This window comes from Saccostrea cucullata, unplaced genomic scaffold (genome assembly GCF_032062105.1).
Source record: "Saccostrea cucullata isolate Sc308-1 unplaced genomic scaffold, CSIRO_AGI_Scuc_v1 ctg3416, whole genome shotgun sequence".
NCBI classification, from domain to species: Eukaryota; Metazoa; Mollusca; class Bivalvia; order Ostreida; family Ostreidae; genus Saccostrea; species Saccostrea cuccullata.
In genome coordinates, this window is record NW_026933023.1 from 7,706 (window position 1) to 26,488 (window position 18,783).

General features: G+C 32.6%; 1 protein-coding gene and 1 pseudogene across 1 annotated transcript; both read right to left on the reverse strand.

Annotated features, from left to right (window-relative positions):
* Positions 1-422: 422 nt before the first annotated feature.
* LOC134237034 (uncharacterized) lies at positions 423-5,161 on the reverse strand. The gene is made up of 3 exons (XM_062719117.1): positions 5,015-5,161; positions 1,310-1,447; positions 423-573 (listed from the first exon to the last, which is right to left on the reverse strand). The coding sequence occupies exons 1-3, from the start codon at positions 5,085-5,087 to the stop codon at positions 425-427; spliced, it is 360 nt and encodes a 119-aa protein (XP_062575101.1). The 5' UTR covers positions 5,088-5,161; the 3' UTR covers positions 423-424.
* A 1,070-nt stretch (positions 5,162-6,231) lies between these two features.
* LOC134237032 (uncharacterized) lies at positions 6,232-17,284 on the reverse strand (annotated as a pseudogene).
* Positions 17,285-18,783: the final 1,499 nt, after the last annotated feature.

Here is an 18,783-nt window from a genome sequence, read left to right on the forward strand (position 1 = left end):
GTTCTTACTACCATATCCTATAATTTAGTCTCCAGTAGGCAGTCAATGAATCTTCCTCAATTACCTCTGTCATTCATCTGATGAAATAAAATTGGCAGGTTCTTTCTAAGAACACCGTTTAAGAACAGGCTGGTATGTGGGTACCAGTGAAACCCTGCTACTATTGACTCTCTCTCTTTGGTCCAAAATGTAAGGCCCGTAGGTATATACCAGTATATCCTTAAATGCTTGTGGGGAATGAAAGCCTGTCGGCTTGAGATACAAGTGTGAATCGGTAGGTTTCGTCTGGAGGCGGAAACTTGAAACTTGCAGACCAAAGAGAGAAGATCAGCAGTCACTATAAAGTATACGTGTCAACAGGGAAAGAAGGCATTTCATAATAAACACTCTTTATTTGAACACTATCAGGGGAAAACAATTTTTGTCATTCACAATACTTAGTGCAGCCACTGAAGCAACGCTTGCCTTTGACCCATTCCATGATAGGGCTGACGTCACAATGGTTAGGATCTGTGTTGATGCAGTCTTCTAGATTGAAATTCTTCACTGCGCATGGATTCATGCAATTCTTTCCTGTAAGTGAAAACAAAAGTATTAAACATATTGTAATAGTATACCGGTAAAAGATATGTATGGTTGGCTTGGGAATCGAACCCGGGACTCTGCATTATGTTGTAGTCATGTTTATCATGGACCCATGATATGGGTATATCATTAGCTGTACATGGCGGTGCACTTTTATGTTGTTAAATTTAGTGCATTTTCCGGTAGTTATAGTCAAAAATGTCCCAGCCCTCGTGAATGTTCAACTGGTTATAGGTGACATTTATTTTTTTTGTTTTGAGCTCATTTATTGTAACCATCAGCTAGGCAAATCAGAGACAATAAAACGTATTAAAACATTGGTTTTTTAAGAAAAATATTTCAACACCTACTCTTAATTAATGTGTAAAAGAAATCGGATGGTTTAATGTAGTAAGAAACGTTTATAACGAACTTCAATTCATAATATATTTCAATGCCATGGGAAATGGAAATAACTTTGCTTTGTCAAAACATTAAAAGCTGGTTCGATATAAGTGTGTTTTACTGTATACTGATCTACAAGTAATTTAAAATTCCCCGTTTGAGGTGTAACTTTCGAGAGGTTCTTCGTAAATTAATACTGAGTATACCATAGACTGTTTTACTAATTTCGTCTATTCAAATTGTTTTAATGAATAGCGATTACAACAAAACAGATAAATAAACAATAAAATCACTAGAAATCATTGAAAATGTCAAAGTGAGAAAAGATAAAATGTCTTACTAGAGCACTTTCTGACACATCCACGGAAACACCCGAAGCCGTACGGGTCGATGACGTAGCTAGGCTCCACCACACAACAAGGGGCGGTGTTCCAGCAGGCCACCAAATCCTGCTGTTTTACTGGAGGACACGCTTCAGCTGACATTTATAAATGACAAATAGCATCTATTTAAGGACAGAGAAAATGGGCAAATCCTGGATTTTGCAAAGAAGGACATAATGAGCATCGATTGGACACGATCATATTTGTTTGTGGTATTATCATAAAACTGTTATTAACTAGTGCTAATTGTAACGGGGACCGTTACAGATGTTCCCCAAACGCTCCCCAACTCCCTTTTGGTGCCATATTCCCTGTAAGCTTCATTAAATAAGACCAACTTTATGCATTTGAGACTTTAACAACGTTTACCCAGAAGTGTACTGAGTTCATTCAAATTTTAGCATTGCACGCATGTGAATGCATATGCGTAATGACCATATCATCTTGTCTACACAATCTATATACTTTTATATACTAAATATGAAAGTATTTAATCCAAAAGTATTAAAAAATCCGCTTATTCAAGTGTATTTTTGATTTTACTCATTTCACGTGCACGCACGTGCATACATGAGCACGGTACCATACCTTCTTGTAGAAGTCCATTAGATCTATCTATATGTTCTAAATCCCACCCCGTTTGTTTGAAAACAAAAAGTTTTAAAGTTTAAGCCAATCAGATTGCAGCGCACGTATACACACTTGTATGCATGTGCATGATGACCATACCTTATTATAGAAGTCCACTATATCTATCTATGTTCTAAATCCCATCCTGTTTGGTGAAAACCAAGGGAGTTATAGCTATTTAAAGTTTAAGCCAATCAGATTGCAGCGCACGTGCATGCACGTGTTTTCACGATAATTGCTATATATCATGTTGTAGGATATCCTAATGCATGGCTATGTTCAAAATTTCAAAGGATTTTGTCAAAAAACTAGAAAGATATTGATACTTTAGTTTCAGCCAATCAGAGGGAAGCGCACGTGCATGCGTGTGAAATCTTGCTATTTTGACCATGTCATAATGTCTATGCTACATATATATCCTTATATTATGGGTTTCAAAGCATTTCATCAAAAAGGTAAAAAGTTACGCCTATATCAATTAAATCGGTCATTTCACGTGTTGTACGTGCACGCTCTTGCAAGCACGTGCGCGCAAAATGACCTTCGTTCCGCAAATTTACATATTAACATGCCTACTGACCCTAAAAAGGTTTTACCTAAGTCGGATATGTAGTTTACAAGATCACTCCAGGACAAAAAAGTACCCAGGAAGAAGAAGAAAAGTCAGAAGAAAGTAAAAACAATATGTTCCCAAACTTCATTAACATAATTAACGATACAAACAAATTAAAAATTGTAACTCCCCTTCGATATTGAGTACTTTTAAATGTGTTAATGTAATAAGAAATTTGTGTGAGAAAAAAGTAAATAACAAAACCTTAGGGTTTGGGTACACTGTATACTAGTACATGGTTTAGACAGGGGTACTTATGGGTTACCTCAGAAGTTACATGTACTCAAAATTTCATTGTATTTGTAAGTTAAAGTAGTAGACTTGGTCATCACAAGAGTTTTTTTTGTCTATTAAAAAAAAATTCACTATGCAGAACATGATTATTTTTGAAGATGGGTTTACTTTTTTTTACCATACCTCCAGAAACGTTAAAGAGATAGCTATTAAAAATCTGAATTGGTATCATAGTTGTATATATAAAGAAACAAAATCAATTTTTAAAAAATCCCCAAAAGAGACAAACAAAACACACAAAAAGAACATTTGGATCCTGTTTCAACATTCGGGTTTTCTGGAACTCTTTCCCTCAATAGGGAAAACCCAATTTGATGTCACTCCTTTTGGTGCAGAGGTTTGGGATTGGAGTAAGTTTTTCGTAACTCTAAAGTCACTGTTCCTGGAGATGGTCTTGATACTTCTGGACAGTAGGATTTAAGATCTAGTGTAGCGGTTAAGTCTGTAGTACGTAGGCAATGTATGAATGAACGCTTGTTTTCTCTAGAGGCCAGCTGTAGCCTAATATAGTATATCGTTCAAGACCATGATAGCTTTAAAAAGATCTACGCAGCTGCTTGCATGAAGCTTTGTCAATAAAAGTACAGATGCATGGCAAGTTTGTGCAAATTATTATCCATTTCCTCCCTGGGATCCTTGCACAAGTATCATTTGGATTAAAAAAATCCTTTCCGCCATAAATGCTCTCACGAATGGGCATAAAAGAAGCAGGACAAATACGAGGATTGTTCGAAAAGTTCGTGGACAACTGTCTTATCTTTTTGATTTGACGTCAAATGTTATTCAAATTTGGTAGAAATATTTTTACAATAAATCCAAATGAATTGTATTAAATTTTTCCAAAATATTACGATTTATTCAAAACTTATCCAGATTTTAAAAATGCAAAAATCGGATCGATGCCGGAGCAGGTCAAAATTTAGTAAGTAACAGACAATACACTATATAGTGTCTGTAGTTATACTCTCTGTAAAATGAAGCAAAAACGAAAAACAACCTAGAAATTTAAATTAAGAATTGTTACATCGATTCGTATACCAAATTATAGCTTTATATTTTGCTTTGTTAAAAAGAAAACAACTTGAGAAGACAAGAAGTCCTTATTGAAAATGACAAAAACGATTACGTTTTACAACGTCATGGAGCAGCAGATAACGATGCAATTTTGTGTTTTACTTAGGAAAACCCCTTAATTAACTCTAAAAATGTTGAAGAAATAAAAAAAATGTCACAAGCGAGTTGTGCATGTGTATTCAAATAGTACAGGCAGTATATGAGTGACAGTGACTCTATATCGGATGAGGACAATCTGTGAAGCTACGATTTAACTGTAAACTTTAAAAAGTTGGAACGTCAAGGAAAGACATAGGCGCTTCAGAGTTGTGTATCCTGTGAAAGCAGAGTTAAATGGGCTGGGGGTGGCAACCATTTTTAGAATATTTCGATCTCCTTTAAAAGAAGAGCTCCATATAAAGATATACAAAAATGATCAAATTTTAAAATTAAATGTATGATTTTTTCTTTGCCAAATGATAGCTGACAGCTTAAGATTGCGTATCTAAAAAATAAGTTAAATCTGGTGGTTAATTTGTGGTTAATTTGTTGACCCCCAGCCTCCTTAAGTAATAAAAGAAATTAAAACTTTAACAAAAGAAATTATACAACGAGAGCAATTCTTAAAAAAATAAATTTCAAGTATTAGAAAAAAGATTGAATAATTGGGCATTGGATTATATGTATAGGGATAGTATTTTTAGAAATTCTTGACGCTATGTTTTGACGTTACATTGTCGTTAAGTGTGCTCCGCGGGTACAATTAAAGCACGTTGATTTTAAAATGAAGTGAATTGATTTCTATTAAATCGAATAAAATGAAACTTTACACATTTAAAAAACAAATATTTTTAGTTTTTTACATAATATATTGTGCTTATTTTAAATTTCTAGTGAGTAATACTAGTATAACGAAGATTGACATCGTCCACGATCTTTTCGAACAACCCTCGTATATGCGCAAGGATGTCAAAAATTCAAAATCATATAATTTTCCGAACAGTTTTTTAAACTAAAAAATAATTAAAGCTGAAACTGTTAAAAACAGAATGGATGATATTAAGTAACAAACCTAAGTTAAGTTGAAAGAGAATGTGGACAGCCACAATCCAAATAAATCTCCTATAGCCAAACTTTACATCCATGTCTGATTTAATTCTAGCATGTACTGAACAAAGACAATTTATACTTTTATAATGTTAGATTTCTCAGGAGGGCAGCTGCAGCTATCATTAACGACTACATAACAAATTAAAAGACAATATAGGCACTTTATGGCTGATATTGAAATTTTCAGCCTTCAGACTAAATACGTGAACATTTAATTTGCTCAACAATAGTAATTAGCTTTTCTGCTTATAAACGGCGATTTTTTTGTTTGTATCCTTCGTACATGTACAAATTCTACATGTAGTACAAATAAATGACTGTTAAAATCATTATTGAATAATTGACTTCTATATATAGACTAAAACGTTTCATTCTAATAAAAAAAAATTGCCAAATTAGTGTGAATCATTGTATTTCAAATTCGAATAATTTTAACACTTCTTGGATTATTCCTTTATATTTCTTTTAAAGTATGAATTATTGGTACTGAAATATCACAGGATTTCACTTTATAATTGTAATAAGAAATATTTTTTTGTTGCTTTATGTCAGCCAATCTTTTCAAGGTAGTTGGAAAGGGGTACATTGTTTGTGAGTGTCATGATGAACGCCATGGCAAAACCTACTGGTACTCATAATACATGTATATACGGAAGAATTTTTCAACATGATATAATTTTTTTTAAGCAAGATGTCTAAATATTTTTTCTTGCAAATTCTTTCTCATTATGTGCGAGGATATTAACTCGTATACCATCAAGATCCTTCGTCAACCTCGTACAATGGGATGCATACATATAGTTAAGATTGATAACGAAACGAAACGTTCGGAGAACATCCAAATTTATTCCAAGTTCTTGCTAGCGCAGTTGAATGTGCACTTAAATTCACAAAGTTGATAAAATCAGAAGACCCATGATTATACAAATATAAAAAGTCAAAATACAAGACAAGACAAATAAATCATAATGAACTAATTTTTATAGGAAGCAACATTAAATAGTTCATTTATTTTGGATCCTTTTTCAAACACTTGAATATTATAAAACTCGATTGAAACCAACTGTATGTCTTGGAATATTTTCGGGGAATCTATATATTACGAAAAAATCTACTTGTTATGAATTTGTGAACATATGAAAACTATACCATTAGACACATTGTCCTCATCTTTTCCATATACTGTAATCATTTTTTTTTTACAAAAGGAATCCAGAGAAGGTTGTAACAGGTACAGAGTCGGAATAGTATCCAGAGTATAACGTTTGACCCACACTTTGTCCCCCTGATTTAGTCTTAACACAGCCAGGTTAACTCCTGCCTCGTGATATTCATTACCACCACTGCCGTATGCCATTGTCCTGACCTTGGATTCTCCATTCAATACAATGTCCACCCGAATGTCGTTTGTACCATAACTCTGTACACTGACGAAGAAGACGTAGTGCCCTTCCACAGGGGCCGTGAACATCCCTGTAGTGGGGTTGTAACCTCCGCCTGTATCAAATATTATCTTGGGGAAAACCAGTGTACTTCCGCTCCATGAAGAGTGGGAAGACGTTATTCCCGCGGTGAAGACTACTTTTGTTGACACACCTAAAACACAATAGTAATGTTTCACTTTATTTTCAATTGATTCGAGTATTTATTTGATTTAATTTAATATAAAAATACTACTAAATTAAACTATAAATACTTTATTAATTTTGAATTAAATTATTAGTATGGTATTCAAGAGTGAATTCAAAAATTAAAAAGTTAGGGATAACAAACAAAAAATAATTTGAAATTCCACAAACATCAATTGTATTTGAATAATAGTATATAGTAAACTGTAGAAAGGTGTAGGGTTATCAATAAAAAAAATTTTAATTCCAAGATGAAATCAATTTTGCTATTTAGTGACTACACTTTTAAATGATTTTTTCAGGATAGGGAAGTGAGAATTTATAGATCAAGCCGTAAATGATGTGGACGCCCTACTCATACAAAAAATACAATGTTTTAAAAAAAACTAACACTATCTGTTTTTAAATACATACCACACCGCTTGTTGGTAAAATTCAATCGGAACACCTCAAGAGATGACACAGAAGACGAGAGTTTTAATTGTTCAAACTGAGTCTGTTTGAGTTCCGATTGAAGGCCTTCTATTGTGTTGTTCATATGATCTGTAAAGACAGAATAACGAAGATGCTAAGGTAAAATTATTTCCCACTGTTTTCATATATTAAATCTAATGTAATACAGTTAACCTAAATGATATCGTTGTGTAAATAGTTCCCTATATACCGGTGAAAACAGAGGGGAATGTTCGTTTTTTATTCATCTGTCCGTCCATCCGTCAGTGTAGCTGTCTGTCCGTCCGTCCGTCAGTCTATCTGTCAGTCTGTCTCATTTGGCTGTCTGTCACACGAACGATTTGATCCACCCCAATCACAACTTGAGTAAAAACAGTTTTTTTAAACACCGTGTGCCAAGAGTTTATGAGGAAAATAGCGTATCAGAAACCCTTAATGGCTAGCGAAGATGAGGTTATTCGCAATTTTTTTTTATAACTCTTTCATATATTGAGCTGAATTTTGTAATTGACTCTACCATCATGAGTTTAAGATCAAGTTTGCATTTTGTTCCGCTTCAATATATATGAAGGAATCAAGGCATTTTCAATTTTTAAAGGGAACCAGCTGGTTACCCTTGCCGGTGTCGCATAATATTTGGTCCGCCTCGTTTAAAGGCCCGGCCGGTGTAAAGACGAATAATGACCCCCATCGAATATTGACCGGGGGTCATTTTTCAACGACAAAACATGACCCCCTACCCGTAGTAAAAAATCATTTTTTGTAGAAAAAGTGTCATAGGGGTCATTATTTTATATGTTAGTCCTATAAAAAAATGACCCCCTTTAAAGTGAAAAGAGATTCTGTCAAGTAATAAAATTTCTTTTTAATTTCCTCCTTATAGTGTTTGCTTAAAGAATGATATTCCACTTGTTTTTAGAAATCAAACCATGCAACAATCAGGTTCCAATACTCTTATATAGAAAAATTAATTTTTCCTTCATTTCAACTTTTAGCTTGTAAAAGTTTGGCAAATCCTTTTTGACAATGAAAGAGGAGGAAATGTTTAACCCCCCCCCCCCAAAAAAAAAAACGTTAAATCAAAAAAAAAAAAAAAAAATTAATGAAAAGCAAAAATATAAGTAAAACTCTATACCTTTTAATAATACTGAAAGAGGCTCTAGATGAAATATTGAAATGAAGTTAAGCCTTCACACAAGTTCTATCATATCATAATTTACTTCGCCATGATAAAAGCATACTTGAAATGTTGGTGGGGGTATACTTGAAAGTATTGTGGCAAAGTAACAGTTGAAAATTAGTAGAATAGTAGATTATTTTAAGCTTATTTTTAGTCCCTCCCTATAGAAAAATAAAGATTGGGTAGTTTTTTGTTGCTTTTGTTGATAATCGACTTCCTACTAAATAAGTAAGAGGGTGGGCTGGTATAACACCTAAAAACATGCTCTGTAAAGCTATGGGCTAGTGTAAAATACACATTCTAATGCAAAAACTATACATGTAGACATAACCTTTTGATTTAGCCACAGGAGTCTGAAGTTTTTACCGTAAAAAAAAAAAAAAAAAAAAAATCCGGAAATTTTTTTTCCTACCCTTCACTAAAAAAACCCGTGTTCTTTTTTAGTTAAGGGTAGAAAATTTTTTCCGGATTTTTTTTTTGGACGATAAAAACTTCAGACTCCTGTGATTTAGCACACAGTATTCATTACATTTCTTAATTCTTGTTTTACTCCACCCTTTTACCCAGTTCTGAGTATGTTCGTCTAAAATAAATTCGGAAACCTGATTAACCAATTCTTGGACTCTATTTTGGAAGACCATAAGGAATACGGCACCTTTACCCTTTACGTTTTATTACGGCCCACAGCGCCACTACTTCGTTTAACCGCCAACATTCCTTCTTCCCCGTTAACGCAAAACAACGGATTTAGTCCAGGAATTACCTTTACAACTTATGACCAAAATCTAACTGGTTATAATTGCCATCCAAGCCATCTGTCACTCATGCTCAGAATTGTGCTAATTGCCATTGCTATATTTTATTATTTATATGTTACACGAATCATTGTTAATCAGTGAACTCCTAGGCTTCGGATTGTTCGGGTGCAATTTTTGGATTTCCAGAATTCACCCTACCGACCTACGTTTATAATAAAGTGCTATTCCATCGATAGCATTTTTATGTTTTATTGTTGCCGGAAAGTTTGACACTTATTTTTCCCGGTGATAATAATATGAAATGTAAATTGAAGACCATTTCTTTTTATGTCGTTGTAATCGAAGATTCGAGGGTATATAGTTTTATCGTGTCCGTCTGTTTGTCTGTTTGTCTATCTGGCGGTCTGTTTCTCCGCAAAAACTTTAACCTTGACCATAACTTTTCATTTATTGTAGCTATGCCTTTCATGTTCAATATGTGTATATTCCTTGTGACAAGACCTTACTTTGGGTACCACCAAATTTGACCTTTTGCCTTTTACCTTGGAGTTTGTCCCATTTTACAAAAAAATGCCAAATTAATTTACTTTGGCTATGACTTTTTAACTGTAGATACTAGTACTCTCATACTTCACAAATGTAATCCTTGTTACATAAAACATTTCTTAAGAAACCATCAGCTTTGACCTTTGAGTTTGACCTACCTTTCAAACACTTATCCTTAGCCATTAAGTTTGAACAAGTGGTGCTAGGGCTTTCCTATTTTGCAATTTTATTTCTTGTGAGAAGACCCCACTTTGGGTACCAACATATTGAAATTGCATTTAAGAAAAGTTTAATCTTCGCTATGTTGCCATACAGGGGCATAGCTCTTTCACAAACACATCTTTTTATATATAAGAGAAGTTGCAGATAACAGATGGATACCCCAAAGCGTAACAGACGGACGGACGTCCCGATCACTATATACCCTCCCTCTTTTCAAGCGGAGGATATAATAATATGTGATACTGCTGATTTTTTCTGTCAGTACTATGATTTCCACCATCGAAAAACAATGTTTACCTAACCCTTTAGGCTCGATAAATCTTTACTCCTTTAGATTCTGTATCATCGCATTGACCTTAAAATATAGCTATAATCGTATGTTATGAGATCAACATATCATCAATTTATTCCAAATAAGCTCAGGTGAGCATTTTGGCCAATATGCTTCTTTATCTAATTTTTTTTTTTTGCCCCCTAAAAATTTCAGCTTTAATCCACAGGGAGTCATTTTTCTACGGGGGTCATTTTTCTTCACGTGGGTTCTGCAAATTTTTAGGGTGGTGACACTTTTTCTACGGGCAAAAGGGTCATTTTTCTACGTCGAATAATGACCGGGGGTCATTTTTCGCTGTCGAAAAATGACCCCCGGTCATTATTCGATGGGGGTCATTATTCGTCTTTACACCGGACCAAATACGATAACATATTTGGTCCGCCTTTTATAAGAAATGGTCCGGCCCGTATAAGGAATGGTCCCCCTACGTTTTATGGTCCGGGTGGTGAAAAAATGTTTTAATTTTGACTTAAACATATGAAATTAAAGCGATTTTGTTTAAACTATATAATGAAAGAAGGGTGTACCCTGTTGTGTTTTATGTTTTGTACAACATATCTCTAGGACAAGAATCTACTCCTCGTTCAACTAAATTAGTTCGATTAAAGGTGTGGAATCTGTCAGTGTGTATAGCTAATAAAACAATGGGGGTGTGATGTATTTATTTACCTGACAGGTACATGTACCTGCAGGTAGAGCCCGCGGCAGATGGCGCTGTAACTGAATGGTCTGAGAACTTAATGGTCATGACTTACCTTGACATATCAATAAGTTTGGATTTTTTTATTCATAAATAATATCAAGGAACACTTCAAACCTGTGACATTTATAATAATCATAATTATATATTGTCTTTTTTGAATATTCAAAGCTAATTAAACGTGGCGTATCTGAGCTAAAAAATAAGAATACGAAATGAATGAGCGTAGATTTACATGAGATTTGATATTTAAGTTCAAAATAAAATTTCAATTCGATTATGAACATAAATATCCCCTTGTTTCTATAGTTAAATTGACTTTTAACTGTGTCTGATATTTAAATACCGAGTCGATAAAAATCGTTCATTGTTTTTAATCTATGAAACGCGATTGATTATCATTAAGATGTATAATTTTCATTATCATCTCATTATTATTTATTATATTATTTATTTCATTATGCCTTTTCCGGATTTTAGTACTAGTATTGCTATAAAAGCAACATACACTTCCAGAATGCTTGTTCATGACAGTGAAACAAACTACATGTTGATGTTATATTCCAAGGGGAAAAAACAGAAGTCTCTTTGACGTTCGCTGTTATTGATTTAAAAAAAAAATTCTCCCAAATAAACATTCCACAAACATTTAAATTCCAGTGAATTATCAAGCATTTGTCCAAAATGTTAAGAAAATTAGATTACGAACCACAAATAAGGGAAACATTTCGGCTAGCGAGGTTAAAAAGTACTTAAAAAGTTTTTAATTATTTCAAATATAGAAAAACTAATAAATTTGGTTTACAGTCAACTCGTATAGCCTGTTTCCCTGGCCTACGCATAATGCTCCGCAAAAGTACTACTTTTGCGGAGCATTATGGGTAGGGCAGGGAAACAGGCTATCAACTCGTACACAAACCGTCTCGTACACAAACCGACTCGTACACCAAAAGTCAACTCGTACACAAATCAAAAGTCAACTCGTACACAAACTAATGTCATTTGTACATAGTTCTCTATGTGATTTATTGTATAGTTTTCCTCTGTGTTAAAAAACTGAGGAGTCAACTCGTACACAAAGGTTTTTTTTGGTACATTTTAATCTTTTTATGCCGATGATTTTACCTATACCGTATGCGCAGATTGTTTTTTTCTCATTATAAGGTTTTTTGTTGCGTAAATCTTGGGCGTCAACTCCTACACATTTTTCGTTATTTAAATATATATTTATTTGATACATAAATGAGAAGTGTCGATTTTTTTTATTCTGTAAATTTAATTGCAAATTAAAATATCTTATTAAACATGTTAAACAACATAATCAGATCGATTCAATATAATTGAATTTAATTTAAACATCACCACAAGATAATAAGTGAATTTTATATGTGAATTTTACATTTTATAATTAGTCTTCGGCTTGTATGCAAGTAATGTATGGATATGTATATAACTTGAAATAATTTAGGTGAGAAATTTAGAAATTTTATGGCACCATAACGTATACCGTTATTCAATGTAGATAGTAAATACGATCGAAATACATCGTAAGATTTTTATGCCAATATGGTATATCATATCATTGCATACGATTAAAAAAAAAACTTATCAAATTTAAAAAAAAAGTTTTTTTTTTTTTTTTTTTTTTTTACTATAGACAGTTTTACGGCAGGATAAACACTTCTCTCACACCATGGGGAAGATAAAGAAATGAAGAAATTGGGACCAAATTAGGAGCATTTTGTTATTAGCGTTTGTCACAAATCAAAGAAACCGCCGCGCTTGTGTTAGTTTAACAATAATTGTTTATACCCATGTATTCCCAATAAGAGAAGCCACGGTCGATTTCAAATGTTATAAAACCACTAAAGTATTCATGAAAAAATCTAAAAATTTAACACTTCTTCTTGTCCTTATTTCATTTTTCTAGATTATACATTATTTATATAAAGATACATGTAATTCCTAACTATTGTAAATAAAACGTTGTGTACGAGTTGACTTCTGATTTGTGTACGAGCTGACTTCTGATTTGTGTACAAGTTGACTTTTTGTGTACGACTCGGTTTTGTACGAGACGGTTTGTGTACGAGTTGACTGGACACCATACGAGGGGTGATCAAAAAGTTCGCGAACTATCTCTATATCTACAAAACCACAATTCAGATTAGAAAAAAAATTGGTACACACATAGCCATACAAAAGTTCTATAAATAGCATATGCTGAATAAAGTTTTGCTCCTTGTTTGTGACGTTACAATGTGAAAATGACGTCAATACGTAGGTCACTCGTGACGAAAAATGGTTGTCTCAGTCGTCCTCGTTGAACGAACGAATGTAAAATTAATCGGTATATCTTAGAAATCCCTTTGAAGTAGCGTATAATACTTTGTACACAGTTTATTAAGACAAATGACTTCCTATAAATTTGATAAATGATTGGATTGATCGTTTTAGTAAAGGAAGGCAGATAATTAAAAATGACACTTGTTATGTTGCCTAGTGAAAGCAAGTTTAAAAAGAAATGTGTTTTTAATTAAGCAATTTCGGGTCAAACACAATAAAGGGGACAGTACGGTTGCTTTTGAGGGTAAAAAATTAATGTCTTTATTTTGGCCCAAATTTTTTTTTTCTAAAAAGTAGATTATCTCAAGGATCTGAAACATAAACGGTTTTGTGAAATTCACATTAGAACTTTGTTTTTTACAAGCTGATAATAACCTCATTTACACAGGTTACGGACTCTACAAGTGTTGTTGTTTTTGAAATGAATATTGAAAACTGTTTATAAACTTTAGTTTTTTAACTGCTCACAAACAAACAACATATAAAAATACAAAATATGGACAAAATTTTACTAAAAAAGGTTGCATTATACTTTAAAATGAAAATAGTTCTTACTTCGTTCATTTGTGTTTAAAATGGTAGTATTTCAATTTATGTGAACTCTTTAAAACCAATATAAATAAAGAAAGAACTGTTTATAAATAACATTTTTTATGCCTTTGTTGAAATATAAATACTTCCATTAAAATAGAAAATATCATTTTTATTATTTTCTAAAATAATTTGATAGCTTCATTAAGTTACGGACACTACAAGACCCAAATATTTATGATTGGCTTTTGGTTTGTGGTAAAAAAAAAACATTTTATAAACTTCTGAACTATTAGAAATCAGATTTAAATGATTATTAAATACAAAATGCATGAAAATTAGATATTGTTTCATGTAAAAATAATTCACTTGCAGAACTAATGCCAATAGTAAAAAAAATCCAGTTTAAGAAATCCTAAAACTTCCTTTTTTCACATAACTATATAACTGAAGTGCAGAAGAAAGGTTCTCTAATTCATTAAAGTTTTATGAAAACTATTTAGAATATAGGTACACTGATCAACGAAGTCAATTAACCAGATTTAAGGGTTACGAACACTACTCTGACAATACTTAAATTTTTCACAGGCTTGAGGATGAAACTTTTGTTTTTCAGCCCTTTTCCTAACTTTTTTCAGGATTTTTTTTGTCGTTTCTGTTTTTCCCGATTTTTTTTATTCTTCAGATCTCAACTTCGTCTGATAAAACCATACCATAACCAATATACTTTGAATAAATATATACACATGTAACTTTATACAGGTGTTATGTGCAAGTAGAAAAGTCAAACCTTGAAGAATAAAGCTCACTTATTTTTCTTTAATTTATTTTTTTATTCTATGAAGCATTCTATTTTTCTTCAAACAGTTAAATATACAACAATTTATCTGAAATTGGTGTAATTTTAGTTGTTTTCTTTTATGAATTTTTTTGTAGTGTCCGTAACCAAATTACTTTCCTACTGTTTAACATTTTGAATGCAAATTTACTTGCATTTAACACATTTTAAGATATTACCTAATAAGCAACTAGACAATTGAAGCAATATATTACAAGAAATATGGATTATGTAACTCATGATAATAATTTTCATTTTTCAACTTTTGGGTTACGGACACTACACTGTACAAGTTATTTAAAATAGGATGAAACTTAAACTCAAATAGAGGAATTCTAACAAGATTTTCTTAAATGTAACACCAGTTGACTTAATCAATGAAAAAATAATGAAATGCTATTTGACTTAAATCCTAGGATGTCAATAGCATCTGCCAAAATCAAGGTGATGTAAAACCAAGGATCTTGTATATGGAATGGTGCAATCTGGGTTTCCCAAATTAGTTGCATTATCAAAATGAGGGAGAAAATAAAGTACATTGATTAACTTGTTAAACAAACCTCTGACCCTTGTGAATATATTAGCATTAGTGTTTTAACACAGCCTGTTTCAAACTGCCTCAAGTACAGGTTACGGACACTACAGGATTTTGTAGTGTCCGTAACCACATTTGTGATGATACCAGAGAAACAGTGGTGATGATCAGGAAAATTACAACACATCTCAGCATCTATATGAAATGCCTCTCTAGGAAATTTGTTAAGATATTTATAGAGCCTTCCAGTTTCACAGAATTGAAGTGGTTACGGACACTACAGTTTTTTGTAAAAACTTAATTTTCCACATTAAAACATGATGAAATTTCTTAACAATGGTTACATAACCCAACTTTTTTTCTGTAAGTAACAGACCATTAATACTGTGTTTTTAGACAGAAATCTGAAAAATTAAATAATATGGACATTATTTTTATTTGGCATAATGAGAGGGGTAAAATTATGTGAAAAATGTATAACATTGCACTCCTGTTACAGAAAACCCCTGTTTTCTTTCATATCTTCAAAAGTTGTTATTCAATTCTGAAAATTCAAGCACCAAAATAATTTGTAAAATAAATTCTAAAGTCTGATAATGATGATTGGCATGAAAATGTATGATATTTAACAATTATTTCAATTGAAAAATGCTGTAATTTCAAAGTGCAACCGCATAACGCTGAAAAAAAGTCATTTTGGGAGTACATTTTTTTCATTTACTTAAATTCTGTTAAGGCTAGATCAACAAAATTTTGCACATAAGTCCCTTATAAGTATTCCTATAAATGAATTACAATAAATTGCATGTAAAGAAAATAACATTTCTTAAAATCATGTGTAACAATGTGGTATTCTAAATGCGCCCTATATTGTGTTTCACCCGTTTGCTATCAAAGACGTTTAATTTACACATTGAAAAATAGTTGAATATTTTAACAATAATATAATTATTAAATACTTGAGAAATAGTTTACTTTAGATTTTAAACATATTAATTATGATAAAAAGGAGGTACCCATTCTCTATCCACCTTGAATAAACGTCTCTCCAGAGACAGAATATTTGGTTTTGATGATCTCCATGCTTATTTTTGGAAAGGTTATTCTTATCCACCCATTCTGTTGTCGATATTTGACCATTTCTGACAAATGAACTGTTCTAGTTATAAAAATTAACTTACATGGAAAGAAATATAAAACTCAGAAAAATCTTTCAGCTTTTGTGACAGAATGCTACGGAGTGGGTCACGTGACCGCCTATATCACGTGATTCGCGCATGCGCAGAACGGTGGCAGATGTGCATTAAAACCGGAGGGGACTAATTTAAAATATAATGATATCAACACCAAATATTGTTTCTTTTATGGAAGTTATTCAATTAGTTCGTGAACTTTTTGATCACCCCTCGTATTGTACTCACCAGATAAGGAATCTGTCATGGTCTGTTGACTTTTCTGTAGGTCAGTTAGAGCCAAACTCAGTTTATCGTTGGCTGATCTCAGTTCTGAGTTATAAGCCTCCAGAGAATCATTAAGTCTCCCTGATATCAACTCGTATCTGTTGTCAATGAGTTCCGGAATATTCTTGTCGATTTCCAGACTGTGTTTTTGGAGGTCCAGAAGCGTAATGGATAAATACCGAACTTCAGTTTTAATGTCGGCGAAGATACCGGACGTGTTCTGTTCAAACATTTGTTTTTCCTTTAGCAGCTGTATTTCGAAAACTCGGCGACTGGCCTCAACCACTGTTAAATTTTCTTTCAAAGACTCGATATTTTCATTACATATGGTTACTTTGTTGTTTAATCGGTTGTTTTCCAGCTTAAGCGATCGCACCTCTTTCTTCAACTCGCCTATTTCTCTGGTGGTTGTTTCTTTCAGCGAAGACATCTCGCTTTCTGAAGACACGAGACTTTGTTGAAGGGAGACCATGTCTTTCATCAGTGCGTGGACATTTTTCACCAATGTCATTCGGATCAGGGTCTCTTGATTTAGTAGCTGTCGAAATACGTCAATGTGTTTAGTATCAAGTGAACCGAAGTCTAAGTCTGTTGAGTTCTTTATATTGCCGTCTGTTAGAACTGAGAAAGCGTGGGACCCAAACAAACTTATTACAACGAACGAAAAAGACGACAAACGCTTCATTTTTGAAACAAAGTGAAGAAAACCATTCACGCAAACTGGATGCTATTCACTTTATATACCGAGAAAGGGTATCTATAATTAATGTAATAACCTCTGCAATTATCTTAGATAAAAAGTATAAAATGTTTTCTAAGTATGTGAAGGCATTCAAGAACAGTTTTTAGCTCGCCAGAGTCAACATTTCAACTGTTCGCAACTATATTTCAGCTATCAATTATACAGTAAAACTCGGTTATAGCTAAGTCCTTGCGACCTGTGAATTTAATTCGCTATATCCGTAATTCGTTATATCCGTATAACGAATTCGTTTAACCATTATAGCGAATTCGCAATATGCATGTTTTCCTTCAAGTATTACTACCAAATATGTTAGGGAAGCAAATATTACAAAACATATCTTCGATAACTAAGGTTTTATTATGAATTGAATGGTATATACAAATGCTAAAAGGAAATAAAGTCAGTTCAATTTATCATATTTTTTTCATAATCTTTAAAGTTCGTTATAAAAGATGTAAATTTTATTACATTTAACCTCAACGGGACTCAAAATTAGTTCGCTTTATCCGTAAATTCGTTATATCAGAGTTCGTTATAACCGTAAAATTTTACAAAGATTTGTTAAGAATTTTGCCGGGGACCCAGAAAATCTTCGAAACTTCGCTTTATCCGTGAATTCGCAATATCCGTGTTCGTACTAAATGAGTTTTACTGTATTTTATTTCTTATATAGGACGATAGGTTTTAAAGACCTAATCATATTATAGTATCATTAAGTTAAAGTGCAAAAAGCTACTCTTTGATTATATTTTTGGTTGAGCTTTGCGTTATCAAAAATATTTTATTTTTTTTCAATTAGAAATTGTAAGAACCTGGTTTTCAAGAAGCTTATCTATATTTGAACTTTGAGATATTACTGACTGAGATTTGGACCAAATTGTATGGCAAAGAACAAATCTTAATTTCAAGGAAATTCAACTGTTTCATTGGAGCCATGCTCTTTAATTGGTCAAAAATTAAAGTAAAAGAAAATTGTGGAATATTTCGTATATGTTATGTCTTTGGTAACATGACAACTTATGATTGCTTTTGTTTTATGAATTTTTAAATTAAAACTATGTATAATTTTATGAACATCGTGTCTTTGTTATGGAAACAGTTACTGGTATTTTACTGCCTTTTAAATTTGAAAGCACTATAATTCTTGGATGTGTTCAAAAATGCTATTTAAAATTTTGAGACTATGTTAAATTAAAGTCATAACTGAGAATGTCTCTTTACAACACTCTCGGAATACCTATTTCCGAGAGTCAACTTTTTAGAGAATTACCGTAAAGTTATAATTTATTGTCGTAAGAACCGGGGAGGGGGGGGGGGGGGGTAGTCGCCCCCGAAAAAAATCAAATGTATAGAATAATAATGAAAGCTTAAGGTCAGACGACACGTTCCTCATTGATGTCCTGTTTCTCTTAGCTTTATATCAAATATTATTCATATTTGTCATTCTCTTCTGAT

What these genes read in the sequence shown, in the direction of transcription:
- LOC134237034 (XM_062719117.1), bottom strand. Translation starts at nt 5,087, where the DNA reads ATGGATGTAAAGTTTGGCTATAGGAGATTTATTTGGATTGTGGCTGTC. An exon ending in TCTCTTTCAACTTAACTTAG is followed by an intron (nt 1,448 to 5,014) that starts GTTTGTTACTTA and finishes TATAAATGTCAG; the next exon opens with CTGAAGCGTGTCCTCCAGTA. An exon ending in ATGTGTCAGAAAGTGCTCTA is followed by an intron (nt 574 to 1,309) that starts GTAAGACATTTT and finishes TTTCACTTACAG; the next exon opens with GAAAGAATTGCATGAATCCA.